Below are 14,626 nucleotides of genomic sequence, written 5' to 3' on the forward strand. Positions count from 1 at the left end.
GGGTCCTTGGATGGAGTCAAGGAGGGAGGTAATGGGACAGGTGTTGCATTGTGTAAGGTGATCTTTGTTGGGTCTCTACCCAGGAACAAATTCAAAATCCAACTTGGTTTTACATCTCACTGCCCATTTCATCTCCCAATGTCCTAGAATCATCTTAGAACTGTATCTGAGAACCATGATCCCATGAAAATATCCTTCATTCCTCTATTGTTGGCTAGGATTTAACTATCTAATCCCTGAGCTCTGAATTTCCTTTGCTAAACCTGTTTGCCTCATTTCTTCTTCTTCAAATTACTACTGAAAATGCAAATTATTGCCCAAAACTTTGGTAACATTACCAAATGATCCATTGTTTTGATATCAATTATTGGCTGAATATGTCCTCAGAAGATTTAATCTTGTTTTACTACCATAGATTTTTGTAAGTGGCAAGACAGCTAACAAAATGCTCAATAAAACATACTAGATACTTGGATGATAAAACAAAGCAAAATAGCTAGGTTTATGCTAAATTTCTTTAAGACACTAGTTTAACCGTATTGAATGCATTTTTGGGCAAAGCACCTTTGATACGAAGTCAAGGAGGCCATCTGTCCTGCCCTGTCCATACCAACTAAAGGTACATTTGGGTTAATCATCCTTCCCAGCTCTTGGTTCCTAGCTCTGCATCTCTTGAGGAAACTTCAGTGTTGGATTTTGTTTCATTTAGTTTCAGCATAGCATCAACAGCATTGCAAATTTCCCAGTGCGTCACAGTGCCAGAGACTTTGGTTTGATTCTGACCTCAGGTGCTAATTGGGTGGAATTTGCATGTTCTTCCTGTTACCATGTGACAGAGATTCGATAGACGATGCTCCTTCTTCAGTCCATAATGGGTGATTAATGGTTGGCGTGGACTCATTTGGGCAAAAGGCCTGTTTCCATTCTGTGTTAATCAAAAATTCAGACAGGTGTGTTAATGTGACATCAAGCCTTGGAGAGGTTTAAAGGATGAGAGGGAGGCAGACAAATGGCCTGCAGTTCAACTGCAACACTTAGGTGTTGGGTGGTTTCTTCTCATGCTGCAATGAATGCTGAGCTAAAAGCCTTCAGATGCTGTAAGTTGGATGCTTTAGGTGGCGCTAAAAGTTAATTGAGAAGACAGAGATTAATGTTTATAGCAACTGCATTCTGGAAGTGAGAAGATTGTAGGGTATTGCTGCAGAGGAAGTGGGATGGAAGAGGTAAGTCATAAGAGATAAGAGTAGAATTAGGCCATTCAGCCCATCAAGTCTACTCCACCATTTTATCATGATTTATCTATCTCTTCCTCCTAACCCCATTCTCCTGCCTTCTCCTCATAACCTCCAACACCCATACTAACCCGAACACAGTAAAGTATAGCTAGGGGGGCAGGAGAAGGGTCTGATGAAGGGTCTCGACCCGAAACGTCACCCATTCCTTCTCTCCCGAGATGCTGCCTGACCTGCTGAGTTACTCCAGCATTTTGTGAATAAAAGTATAGCTAGGAACAGGCCCCTTGGTACATAATGTCTGTGGTGAACATGATGCCAGGGTAAACTAATCTCATCAGCCTGCATTTGATCTATATCCCTCCATTCCTTGCATATCCAGATGCCTCTTTAAAAGCCTCTTAACTGGTATTATATCTTCCCCTACTACCACTACTGGCAGTGGGTTCCAGGCACCCACCACCCTCTGTATTACAAAAAACTTGCCCTGCTCTTCTTTGCCCCTTTTCTCCTTAAAGCTATGCCTTCTCATCTTTGACATTTCCACCCTGGGAAAAAGGTTCTGATTTTCTACCATATCTTTGCCTCTCATCATTTTATATACCTCTATCACATCTCCCTTCAACCTCCAGAGTTCCAGAGAAAACAATTCAAGTCTGTTTAACCACTCGTTGTAGCCAATACCCCCTAATCCAAGAGATGTGAGAAGGATCATCGAGGATGGAGGAAATAGACACTTAACATCATCAACTCAGATTTAAACAGCCACTTTGTATCAAAGCATCCTCAAATGCAGGAACATTATTTTTAAATATTTGATACGTAGCACTATGAGGAGACATTAAGGCAAATCTCAAAACATTTGGTTAAAGAAGCAGATTAGAAAAATTGCCTTAAAAGATTTGAGAGGATTAATGAGTTAATTCCTATCGTTAGAGCTTTGGTAGCTGTAAGCAAAGCCACCAATCATGGAGCAATTATATTTGTTTACGATCACAGGACCAGATATAAAGTTAGCTTCTCAGAGGTTTTGAACAAATTACGTGGATAACGATAGGCAAGGCCTTAGTTGTATTTGAAGTAAAGATGAAAATATTTAAATAGAGTAAATATTAAATAAACCATCATGAAAGCAACCTCCATTCCATTGACTCCATCTACACCATGTTGCCTTGGCAAGGCCACCAGCATAATCAAGGACCAGTCTCACCCCCGTCACTCCCTCTTCTTCCCTCTCCCATCAGACAAGAGGTACAGAAGTTTGAAAAGGCATACCTTCAGATTCTAGGAGTTTCTTCACAGCTGTTATCAAGCAACAGAAAGGTCCTCTCACCTGATAGACCTCCCATTTACCTCATTGGAGACCATTGAACTATCTTTGATCGAACTTTACCTGCCTTGTCGTACCCTTTATCTGTGCACTGTGGACGGTTTGATTGTAATCATGTATAGTCTTTTCTTTGACCAGATAGCATGCAAACAGAAGCTTTTCCTGTACCTCAGTGCATGTGACAATAACTAAACTAAAGGGTCCCAGTATTGATCCCTGCAGTGCATTACTTCCCCCAGGTTTTCAATCGCAAAAGCAATCCTAGATCCAAGTTAATTCTGGCTTCAATTTGCCAAATTTCCCTTGGTCTTATTTCTCAAAAATCATATTAGATGACTGTAAATCAATATCTCTAAAAGCTCCTGACACCTTCTGTTCAATGAACCATAGCAGATAATATTGATAGAGTCAGGAATATGTAACACCGTGTTGTTTCAAGTTATGATGACCTACAGCCATTTACACATAGCTAGCTTTGATCCACTAGATCTGTTTCTGGATCCATGCAATGCCACTCCTCACAAAAGAGGATGTCCTCAGAGTGAAGACTGGAGCTTGTTCTGATAAACATTGTGTGGTGGTTATTCCTACCAATTCCATCATAAACAGGTAAGTTCGGCAACTCGTAAATGGGTGAGGGCAATGCATCTTTCTGGTTGGTTATTTTATTCCCATGAATGGGTCAAGTCTGTCAGCTATGTCAAGCCTCAGCAACTCAGCTCTGGTGGTGGGACTGAGCCCTTCTGAGTAACATATGCTGTCCCCCATACCAGAGTACATGTTGTGGGTTGGCCCCTTTCAATGCTTCTAAACACTGGAAAAGTATTGATTCATACTTAAGCATGCACGGCAGTGTCAATCAACTGGGCCTTTCCTATTTGGAATGGATTGGATGAGCCCGTTTATTTTAATTTTAGAGTAGGTGCATTAGTTGACTCATCATCTTTGGCTAATTGAGCAGCCACTAAAAAGAAAGCAAGGTGTAGGGGATGATGATAAATGTTGCACATCATTTGATAGCTAAATGGTTGGTACAGAATTAAGTGAAACAAATCTACCACAGGGCTGCTTCATCCCATTTGCCGACTCACCATTTGCTTAGGGCCCACTGCGTCACAGGGAAAGACTGTTTGGTTCCATGAATGGTGGAAAGGAAATGGCGAAAGAGTGCTTTCCAGCTGAAATAGCAATTCACTGGCACTTCTTAAAATCTTTTGCATTGCATTTGTTGGTCACAATGTAATCTTCCTTACAGTGAAGAAACCAATCGGATGATTGACAATAGGTGCAGGAGTAGGCCATTCGGCCCTTCGAGCCAGCACCGCCATTCAATGTGATCATGGCTGATCATTCTCAATCAGTACCCCGTTCCTGCCTTCTCCCCATACCCCCTGCTTATCAGAGCACCAGCATTCAGTCTGTTGGAGTGAATTAGAACTTCTGACCACATGCCATTTTAATTTCCCATCCCACTCTGACTCTGAACTACCTGTCTGTAGCCTCCTACAATCTTAAATCAAGGCCCAACACAAGCTTGAGTAGCAATACATAATTTCCCATCTGGAGTCATTACAGCCTTGTAGTCTCAATATCAAATTATTCAGCTTCAAGTAACTCAAATCTTTTTAAATTTTGTACCAGAACTAGCAAATTCTGTCTGTCATTTTGGCTGTTTTGCTTTTCTATTTGTATATTCTGGCCTTCTGATTATGTGTGGCTTTGCCGACACGGAAAAAGAATAATGGGTGTCCACTACTTTAAGTCATTTGGTCTCTCCCTTTCAGTGATACCCATCCAAAACTGATATTTGACTGTCTTCATATTGCAAAGTTGAACTAAATGACTCATAATGTCCATGTGATTACATGCATATGTCCTTATAGCCATGTGTCATGGATAATGCTCCAAAATTTGCAAAACATGCAACTTAAACAATTAGCAGTGTCCACTCATATGCCAAAATTAGCATCCAATTAAAAAATGAAATATTTTGCCCTAGGAAAAATAGGTCTGTTTATTATTAAATGACTTTTTTTTAAATGTTCCGAGCAACAATTTGGTATGGACTTAAATGTTCCAGGACTGTGGTAACCATACAATGACATTGCTCTGTGGTGAAGGTTAAATTCGAAGATATCAAATCCTGTCACTGCCTCTGACATAATATGGCAGTTTTCCTCAGGTGCTGCATAAGTTTTATTTCATTTTTAGATTTTGGCTTCACTACTATGCCTGCATTTAAGGTCACCTTCAGAAGCTGGTTGTATGCTCTTTTCAACTACCAGTTTGTAGTTTTAATGCAACTGAATTCCTTGCTTGACCAATTCCAGAGACAGTTAAGAATCAATCACTAATGGGTTAGAATGCTAAAACATTTCAGCAATCGTAAAATGTTGCTGCTGTAAGATATTTTATTTTCTCTTGACATTGGACGATGACACCCTAGAATATGCTTTGTCCATTTCATATGGATGACTTGAGTTATTTCTTGCAAAAAATATCACCATTGCCAAAATAAACACCATTGAAAATAGGATACTTACACAATACACTCTGATACCAGCTGCCAAAACAAAATAATTATTACAATACCTTGTTTTTTTAAAACGAATTTAATGTTTTCAAGATGATGCTATTGATGGAAATTTGCAACAACAGAATCAAGTGTACCTTGTATATATTTTCAGAGCCAGTTGTACTCCAAAACTTTTTGTGCTCTCCTATTAAGTTTATTCAATGCACCAATATGATTTTTTAATTCTCTTCCTTATTTATGGTGTGGCTGTTCTGAGCAATAATATAACATATTGACATTTTATGCCACATTTCCTTGCCTGTAAAGAACTGATTGTGCAACCTTAACTAATTTCATCTGTAGAAACAAGAGTGTCTGAAGAGGGTCCCAATCTGAAACATCACCTATCCATGTTTTTCCAGGGTTGCTGAGTTACTTCAGCAATTTGTGTCCAATTTCATATGTGATCTTTACAGGTATTGAAGAGGTATACATCTTGATTTGATTCAAACATAAGCCCATGGCGAAGGTACAGTACTCCAACCACTTACTCAATGAGCTCCCTATATACCAATGTATTAAAACTTTACTCTATAAGTATATGTTCCCATGGACAAGAATGACAGTCTGAAAATTCTAGAAAGTAATATTCCAACCAATCTTTTAAAGAAGTTTAAACTTAATCGTAACTGGTACACAGGAGGGTTTTAATATTTTTGCTGTGCAGTTTGATGATTGGAATTATAATCCTAATCAATTATTATTCAAGGATTAGATATTTAATGCAATGTATCAACAGTAGATGAACAACATGCAAAAGTCACCTGATGTTGGGAGGTGTATTCCAGTGATTTTTATTTTGGCAAGCCACTGGGTCAGCAAATCCTGTTATCCTTGAGTCTTAGTACAAGCCAGATTTCTATGTGACTGACTGTAGTGGGGTGATGATACCAAAGACTTATACAGCCCTTGCTCATTTCCCTGGTAACCACCAATAGCATTGCACCAAAAATACTGCCACAAAGAAAAGTAGATTGTTCTTTTAGCACATTTTTTCCAGTGACTTTATTTGAAAATCACAAAAAATATCGTTAGAGCTCCATCTGAAAAGCTGAAATAAAACGTGGGAAGAATAAATATTTATTGATGTGTTACATTAATTATGAAAGTAGGTCCCAATATTTAAATTTATGTGGCATTGATCAACCCAACAGTAAGATTTTCTCATGGTTTTGAGCAAGCCTACCCAACTATTCGCAAACACTTTTTAACATTGAAGACACTGGTACATACTGGGAGTTTAAATTTCAGCCAACCTTAGTTGCTGTGGTATCAGTGCAACTTGAATTATTCTGTCAAACTGAAAGCAGCATGCATTTGAGATTATTTTAGTCCTCCTCGACCATTAGTTACATTTTAAGCAAATGCCCCAAAATGAGATGAGCAGCCTATTATCCTGGTTCTTGGATTTCTTTCAATCAAGCTGCAAAGGATACCAGATCAGGTAGTTGCTCGCATTGCAGAGTGTCCAGGTAATAGATGTTGAGTGAAGTAGAGATAGGACTCTGAGGGCAAATGGGAGAGTAAAATCCAAGGTTTGGTCAAGGAGTTTAAAGGCTTGAAGAGTGATGTTATTCAGGTCAGGAAAGGTTTGCATTCTTTAAATGTAAAACTTAAAGTATTCTTGCATACACTATTTCCGTCTGCTGTAATTGCTGGTGTAAACGTTTTTCTAATGGTGCTGATAGTGCAACTTTGAATAGAGAGCTGGATATCAAACATTGTAACTGTATACAATGCAATTGTAGGTGTATAACATGTGTCTCGGTGTGTGGGAATCATACCAAACCAAGAGTATGCTTGATTGAATAGACCTTACACTAAATACCCACAATGTCTCCTTCTCTGCAGCCTACTCTCATTGAGGAGAGAAACGGGTGTTGAAGATTTGTATAGAGGAACGGATCAGGGGTGATGAATAGTGAAGGATTGGGTGAGAGATGGAGAGGTAATTGTCAATTGGAGAAAGAGCTGAAAAATTAGGGAAAGGATAGATCAGGTGGGGTCATGGTGGGAGGGAAGGGAAGGGGAGGGAAGATATCATGGTGGGAGGGAAGGGAAGGGGAGGGAAGATATCATGATGGGAGGGAAGGGAAGGGGAGGGAAGATATCAAACATTGCCTCCCCTATTTCTGCTGGGTGTCCTGTCATTGTTTTCTCCCTCCCATGCCCAGTTCTTTTCCTGCTCCTTCTGTCTCTCCTTGTAGTTCAATTGCTCCTGTTCACCTGTAAAGAAGAATTTATTCTGTTTCATTTATACTATATTTGTTTACTTACATGTTGTGGGGTTTTTTCCAACTTGACACCACAGGGGTAAAATGAAAATATGGAGAATATCTCTGTGAACCAGAAGAACGCAGCTTCCAATCAGGCTGTGAATATTGATAGTTTCATACCTTGACTACTACTCAGAGGACATCTACTACGGCAAAATCAACATTATAGAAAACAGTAAGATCAGCTAAATTCACTGGGCAGGCAGCAGGCTGAGAGATTCATGAACTGAGGTGAAGATGTGCAGGTGGCATACAAGTTTTTTACTATGCATAAGCAGTTAATACAAACATCTTCTGCTCTTCCTGCTGCTCTATGTTAACAGTCCTACTGATTCCTCTCCCTTTGCCACTGCCTCTCCCTGATTCCTGTGGAAACCAGGAACTGCAGATGCTGGCTAATGCACAAAAGGACACAAAGTACTAGAATAACTCAGCAGGTCAGGCAGCATCTCCAGATAACATGGATAGGAAACATTTCAAATAGAGATCCTTTTTCAGACTCCAAGACACAGTCTGAAACATCAGTGAACATTCCTACTTCAGACTCCAAGACACTGTCTGAAAAAAGGCCTTGACCCAAAATGTGATCTATCCATGTTCTCTGTGCGTTCCCTTAAATGTCACATTAGTTGTGAGCCATCACGCACTGTGTCAATTCCACTCACCATGGCTCTGTTCCCGCACTCTTTTGAAACTTAACTGATTAATGGGAAAATGTGTTCTAATACTGTCCATCTACCAGATTATTGAAGTATCATTGTATTGGGGTTATTGTTATTATATTTGACATAATAGGGAACCTACTGCCATTTTCCCAATGCAGGAGATGTTTGGGCCCAACGGGTCCACTTGGTCTAGTGTTATCTTAGATGTTGATGGTGGGAACTCTGTGACAGTGATGCCATTGAATTACAATACAGGCAGTAATGCTCTCTCTCTAGCTGGAGTTAGGCATTAATTGCTGTTTATGTGGTGCAAATGTTACTTGCTTTTGATCAGACAATGACTGAATATTGCTGGAGCCTTGTACACATGGATTTCGTACTTTCTAGTAGAAAGTTTCTACAGAAGTTCAAAATGGAAAGTGGCTTGTAGAATCATCAGTGAACATTCCTACTTCAGGCTTAAGGACAGAAGATATTTTATCAATAAGGTAAATTGAGATAGTTGAGCCTACGACACTGCCCTGATGAATTTCTGCAGCAATAGCCAGTGTTTACAAAATTAGACCCCGAAAATCTCAATCATCTTCCTTTAGCATTGGAGGGCTTTCCGGTTGTTACCCATCAACTTCAGTTTTGTAGTGATATCACAAAGTCCATTCTGTCTTCATTCATGTAACTGCTTTGCTTTAAATTTTAAAACAGTGAAATTTATAACATTCAAAGTTAATTTAAATATTTATGTCATTATTGTTTTATTCTAATTCACTGTAGAATGTAACTCAAATGACTAGGGTTATTGTTTTTTGAAAAGTCTACGAAGATGCTGCCTGACTCCAGCAGCCTTTTGTGTCTGTCTGTCTTTGGTTTACTTTGTCAGAAAAAGCATCCTGATTTTGTGTAACCCTTGACACTTTTAACATTTTAAAAAGAAAATTAATTACAGTATTCTGATTTGGGAGAAATAGTTATAAATTTGAAGGAAAAAAAATCAAATAGTCACGAAAAACATTTGCATGACTAACAGACGGAATTTGTAGGGAGTGCCAAAGATTTAGAAAGGAGTGTCTTTATGCATTGCGTTTGTCGGGTGTGAAATAGCTTACGAAATATTGGATAGTTCGCATTTTGTGATTGATTACAGTTCACGTTGCATCTGGTTACATTTTGCATCGACATAACGCTTTGACTTACCGTTAACTGAATGTCATGATGAGACGGATTTTAATAAACTCATTGAGCTGCTTGTGGGTGAATTCGCTATTTTTTCCCCCCAATGCAAATACTTCTCCAGTGGGGTGACTGCAGTTAAAAAAAGAGAACAGAGTACAAAACATATTACAACCACTCAGTGCGCAATCAATGAAACACAGTCTCTGCCAGCACAAGTATAACTGCCTGGCCTCACTCAGCATCCATGTACAAGATTTAACTGAGTTCTGTAGGATTGTGGTTATTGCTCTACAAAACAAACATTTCTTGTCCTTTTGGGCGGCAAATCCAAACGGTATTGGTCGCTATAACTGTGCAGGATCACCAGAAGGACGTTAATTCCAGGAGGAGCTGTGTTGGTAGCGCTTCATGTTCACGCCACTGCCCACAAGCTGCCGGGGATCTGACGCTCAGCGACCTCAACTAGATGGCGGCCGCGCGGCCCCTTTAACTCGCTGTCGCCCGGCGGCGGCAGGGGGCCTTTCAACCTCCCTGTCGCGGATGGTTACCGTCACCAATCATGTGGAGGACAACTGCTGCCCATCTTCCGCGATGGTCAACCGGCTGCTTCTACTTATAATCTGCCGTTTACACACCTCACCCTTCCTTATCTCTAGTCTCCCTCTCAGTCTGAGGAAGGGTCTCCACCCGAAACGCCGCCCATTCCTTCTTCTCGCCAGAGATGCCGCCTGTCAGGCTGAGTTACTTCAGCACGTTGTGTCTGTCCCATCTTCTACTGTTTGCAGGCGTCGGAGAAGCTGGGAATAATTATATTTCCGAGGCTGAGTTGGAGATGATGGTGCTGGTTGGTGGGGTGTATATTGGGGTTTTTCCCGGAGAGGTGCGGTTTGTTGTGGAGGCGGGAGCGGGGCGGCGCGGCGTGGGTCCTCGGTGACCTCCAGCTGCAGTGGAGGGGGAGACATGGCGCCGGTCTGTTGATTCAAAGCCGGCTCCCGGCCCGGCATCACACGACAGCCGACACAAGACCAGACCCGGCCCGGCCCCCGACCCCACTCCGCCCGGCCCGGCTCCACACGACATCAGACACACGGACGGTCCTGGAACGGCCCCCGACACAAGGCACGGTCCCCGAACTCATTCCGCCCGGCCCGGCTCCACACGATAGCCGACACAAGGCCCGACTCCCACACCGCCGGCCCGGCTCCACACGACAGCAGACACACGGACTGCCCCGGAACGGCGAGGCCCATGGTCGCAGCGTGGGCGAGCCACGTCCCTGCACTCACCTTCCCGGAGCGGAGACACCCGGCAACATGGTGAGTCTGGGGTAGTCTGGCTTGTCCTGGCCGCAGTCGACATGGCTGTGGATCCGGGATTGGGGGGGGGGGGGGGGGAGAGAGAGAGAGAGAGAAGGGGTGCAGGAAGCACACCTTGATTAGCGCGGGTGCCAGGAGTTATGGGGAGAAGGCAGGAGAATGGGGTTAGGAGGGAGAGATAGATCAGCCATGATTGAATGGCAGAGTGGACTCGATGGGCAGATTTGCCTAATTCTACTCTTATCCCTTATGAGGAAGGAACTGTAGATGCTGGTTTAAACTGAAGATAGACACACAAAAAATGCTGGAGCAACTCAGCGGAACAGACAGGCAGCATCTCTGGAGAGAAGGGATGGGTGGCCATTCGGGTCGAGACTCTTCTTCAGACGAGAGGGGTCGGTGTCTCCCTCCCTCACAGCCCACTGACAAAGTGAACCGATGGCAAACAGACACAAAATGCCACTGGAGTCAATCAGTGGGCCACAGGCAGCAGCTTTGGAGAAAAATGAATAGGCGACCTTTCGGGTCGAGACCTTTCTTCGGTGAAAGAAGGTGACAGTAATCTATTTCCGCTCTGTGGATCAGTGCGAGAGCCAAAAACGAAAGTAGAGGTTACCTTCAGGAGGTTAGGCAGCAACAGGAGAGTGGGAAATGGTCGGGAAAGTGCGAGGACGCGCACCCTCAATGTCAGAAATAAGCAATTTTTACGCTTCAACAAAATAGTAAACTTAGTCAGGAAATTGCAGGTCGAGTTAGAGTGTGCGATGCAACGAATTGTCTGAAAGATTTGTCATTGGTTTACGGTGACGGTCATTCAGGGTCATGCATGCTATTTTCTATCAGGTGTTCTTGATCTCTTGTCAAAATTCACTAATTCTTCAGTGTTTTGCTTCATTTTATGCCCTTGTCTTAAAAATACTTCACAAATAGGTTTTCTTTGGTTATCCCACAATGTTTAATCACTGGAATATTTCTGAAATTAAATAGATACTGGTAATGTTCATAGGAATTACAGAGGCAAGTGAGAGGGGGAAAAAGAGGCAAGATCCATTAAAGTGGTGGCTGGAATGGATATGTGGCATAGGTAATGCTCTAGCTCTTGATTTAGCTCCTTGGGCTAAAGGAATTAAGGGATATGGGGGGGGGGGAAAGCGGGAATGGGGTACTGATTTTAGATGATCAGCCATGATCATATCATATATATATACAGCCGGAAACAGGCCTTTTCGGCCCTCCAAGTCCGTGCCGCCCAGTGATCCCCGTACATTAACACTATCCTACACCCACTAGGGACAATTTTTACATTTACCCAGCCAATTAACCTACATACCTGTACGTCTTTGGAGTGTGGGAGGAAACCGAAGATCTCGGAGAAAACCCACGCAGGTCACGGGGAGAACGTACAAACTCCTTACAGTGCAGCACCCGTAGTCAGGATCGAACCTGAGTCTCCGCCGCTGCATTCGCTGTAAAGCAGCAACTCTACCGCTGCGCTACCGTGGTGGTGCTGGCTCGAAGGGCCGATGGCCTACTCTTGCACCTATTTTTCTATGCTTCTAATGGTGCAAGGCAAAAGTGGAAAGCAAAAGGTCAAGAAACATGGACTGTGGGGGGTGGTAAATGGGAACAGCTGGTTCTACTACTTGGAATGCAAAAAAATAGGACATGGTGGTTGTGATCTCAAATTGTTTAAATTGGTGTTTGGAGGAGTGTGAAGTACTAATCAAAAAATGAAGTGGTATTCTGCCAAATGGCATTGAACTTAATTGGAACAGTGCAGAAGGTCAAAGAATCCTACAGTACGGAAACATTATTCGGCCCATCTGATCAATACTTGCTCGTGGGGACTCTTCTGCATTAATCCTATCTTCCAGGACTTGTCTCTAGCTTTCTATGCCCAGGTGACTCATGTGCTCATCTGGACTACCTAAATGGTGTCAGCGATCCATCTTCAATCCCACTCTCTCAGGCAGTGCATTCAAGAGAGAGTTGGTGGTATTTGTGAAGCAAAGTGTGGAGTCATATATTTTGTTATCAGAAATAAAGGTGTAGATTATTTTATAAATGGGGAGAGAATCCAGAAATTGGAGGTGCAAAGGGACTTGGGAGTGCTGGTGCAGGATTCCCAAAAAGTTATCTGCAAGTCGAATCGGTAGTAAAGAAAGCCAACACAATGCTAGCATTAATTTTGAGATGGCTTGTATACAAAATTGGGATGTAATGCTGAGGCTCTATAAGGTGCAGATCAGGCCACATTTGGAATATTGTGAGCAATTTTGGGCACCATATCTGAGGAGGAGTGTGCTGGCTCTGGAGAGGGTCCAGAGGAGGTTTACAAGAATGATCCCAGGAATGAGTAGGTTAACATATGATGAGCATTTGATGGCACTGGAGTTTAGAAGAATAAGAGGGAACCTCATTGAAATGTACTGAATAATGAAAGGCTTGGATAGAGTGGATGTTTCCACTAGTGGGAGAGTCTAGGACTAGAGGTCATAGCCTCAGAATTAAAGGACGTTCTTTTAGGAAGGAGATGAGGAGGAATTTCTTTAGTCAGAGGGTGGTGAATCTCTGGAATTCTTTGCCAAAGAAGGCTGTGGAGGCAAAGTCAGTGGATATATTTACGGCAGAGATAGATAGATTCTTGATTAGTACGGGTGTCAGAGGTTATGGGGAGAAGGCAGGAGAATGGGGTTAGGAGGGAGTGATAAATCAGCCATGATTGAATGGCGGAGTACACTCGATGGGCCGAATGGCCTAATTCTGCTCCTATCACTGATGATCTTATGAATTTAGGTAGAGAATTAAAATGGCATCAGACCAAAAGATTGTAAATCGATGGATGATCAACAAAGCAATCACCTCAATGTGGAGCGTGGAGAAGGCCAAGGTCAAACAAGACGATTGAAAGTGCTACCACTCAATTGTTGTTTTGCCTGGCAAGAGTGTTCAGAACCTTGGTTATGGGAAGAGGTTAGTGTAAGGATGAGTCCTGCAACTCTTGCTTTTATAGCCATAGAGGTATATAGCACGGAAGCAGGCCCTTTGGTCCAACGTCTATGCCAACAAAGATATCTATATGATATAATAAGAATAAAAGTACATACCTTTAGAGAGGGGATGAGGAGTAATTTCTTTAGCCAGAGGATGGTTTATCTGTGGAATTCATTGCCACAGCAGTTGTGGAGGCCAAGTATTTTGGTATTTTTTAAAGTGGCAATTGACAGGTACTTGATTTATAAGGGTGTCAATGGTTATGGGGAGTAGGCAGGGGAATTGGGTTGAGAGAGAAAGATAGGTCAGCCATGATTGAATGGCAAAGTAGACTCGATGGACAAATGGACTACTGCTCCAATTACTTATGAACTTTTTAAGATTTGGTCGCATTTACCTGCCTTTGGTCTGCATCCTTTTAAGCCTTTGCTTTCCGCTATTCCAAATGCCTTTTAAACATTGTAATTGCCACCAGCCTGAAAAGGTAGCGTCTCATGTCTCTTTGGAGGCTGCAGGGCCAGTTCCTACTGTACTTTTGTATATTTATATTCTAAGAAATCTTTCCCTTCTCTAATCTTTTACGTTACAGCTGTACAAGGCACCACAGTTGGAGTATACCCATGTCCAAGACACCTCGCATGTTCTCCGTCGCCTCAATAACCCGTTTTCCAAGCCCCCACTCCCTCATCTTTACTACGGATGTCCAGTCACTCTACACCTCCATCCCCCACCGGGATGGTCATGAAGCCCTCCGTTTCTTCATCGGCCGCAGAACCAGCCAATCTCCATCTAACAATACTCTCCTCCGCCTAGCAGAACTGGTTCTTATCCTCAACAACTTCTCCTTTGACTCGTCCCACTTCCTCCAAATCCGAGGTGTAGCTATGGGCACTCGCAGGGGCCCCAGCTATGCCTGCCTCTTTGTAAGGTACGTCGAACAATCCCTGTTCCAGGCGTACACTGGCCCCATCCCCAAACTCTACTTCCGCTACATTTACGACTGCATTGGTACTACCTCTTATACCCATGCAGAACTCACTGACTTCATAAATTTCACCACTAATTTCC

The 14,626-nt window shown here is 42.5% G+C and overlaps 1 protein-coding gene and 1 long non-coding RNA gene across 2 annotated transcripts in view; one reads left to right on the forward strand and one right to left on the reverse strand.

The window, feature by feature from the left end:
* Nucleotides 1-558: 558 nt before the first annotated feature.
* Nucleotides 559-10,018, reverse strand: LOC144592131 (uncharacterized). Its single transcript, XR_013547095.1, has 3 exons — nucleotides 9,884-10,018; nucleotides 9,270-9,377; nucleotides 559-1,121 (listed from the first exon to the last, which is right to left on the reverse strand). It is a non-coding gene; the product is annotated as an uncharacterized LOC144592131 (long non-coding RNA).
* tmem161b (transmembrane protein 161B) overlaps nucleotides 9,803-14,626 on the forward strand; it is a 59,580-nt gene continuing 54,756 nt past the window's right edge. Inside the window, exon 1 of the mRNA XM_078396520.1 lies at nucleotides 9,803-10,564. Coding sequence (XP_078252646.1) covers nucleotides 10,562-10,564 — 3 coding nt within the window. The 5' untranslated portion in view covers nucleotides 9,803-10,561. The remainder of the gene's footprint in view (nucleotides 10,565-14,626) is intronic.

Source organism: Rhinoraja longicauda, chromosome 3 (genome assembly GCF_053455715.1).
Source record: "Rhinoraja longicauda isolate Sanriku21f chromosome 3, sRhiLon1.1, whole genome shotgun sequence".
NCBI classification, from domain to species: Eukaryota; Metazoa; Chordata; class Chondrichthyes; order Rajiformes; family Arhynchobatidae; genus Rhinoraja; species Rhinoraja longicauda.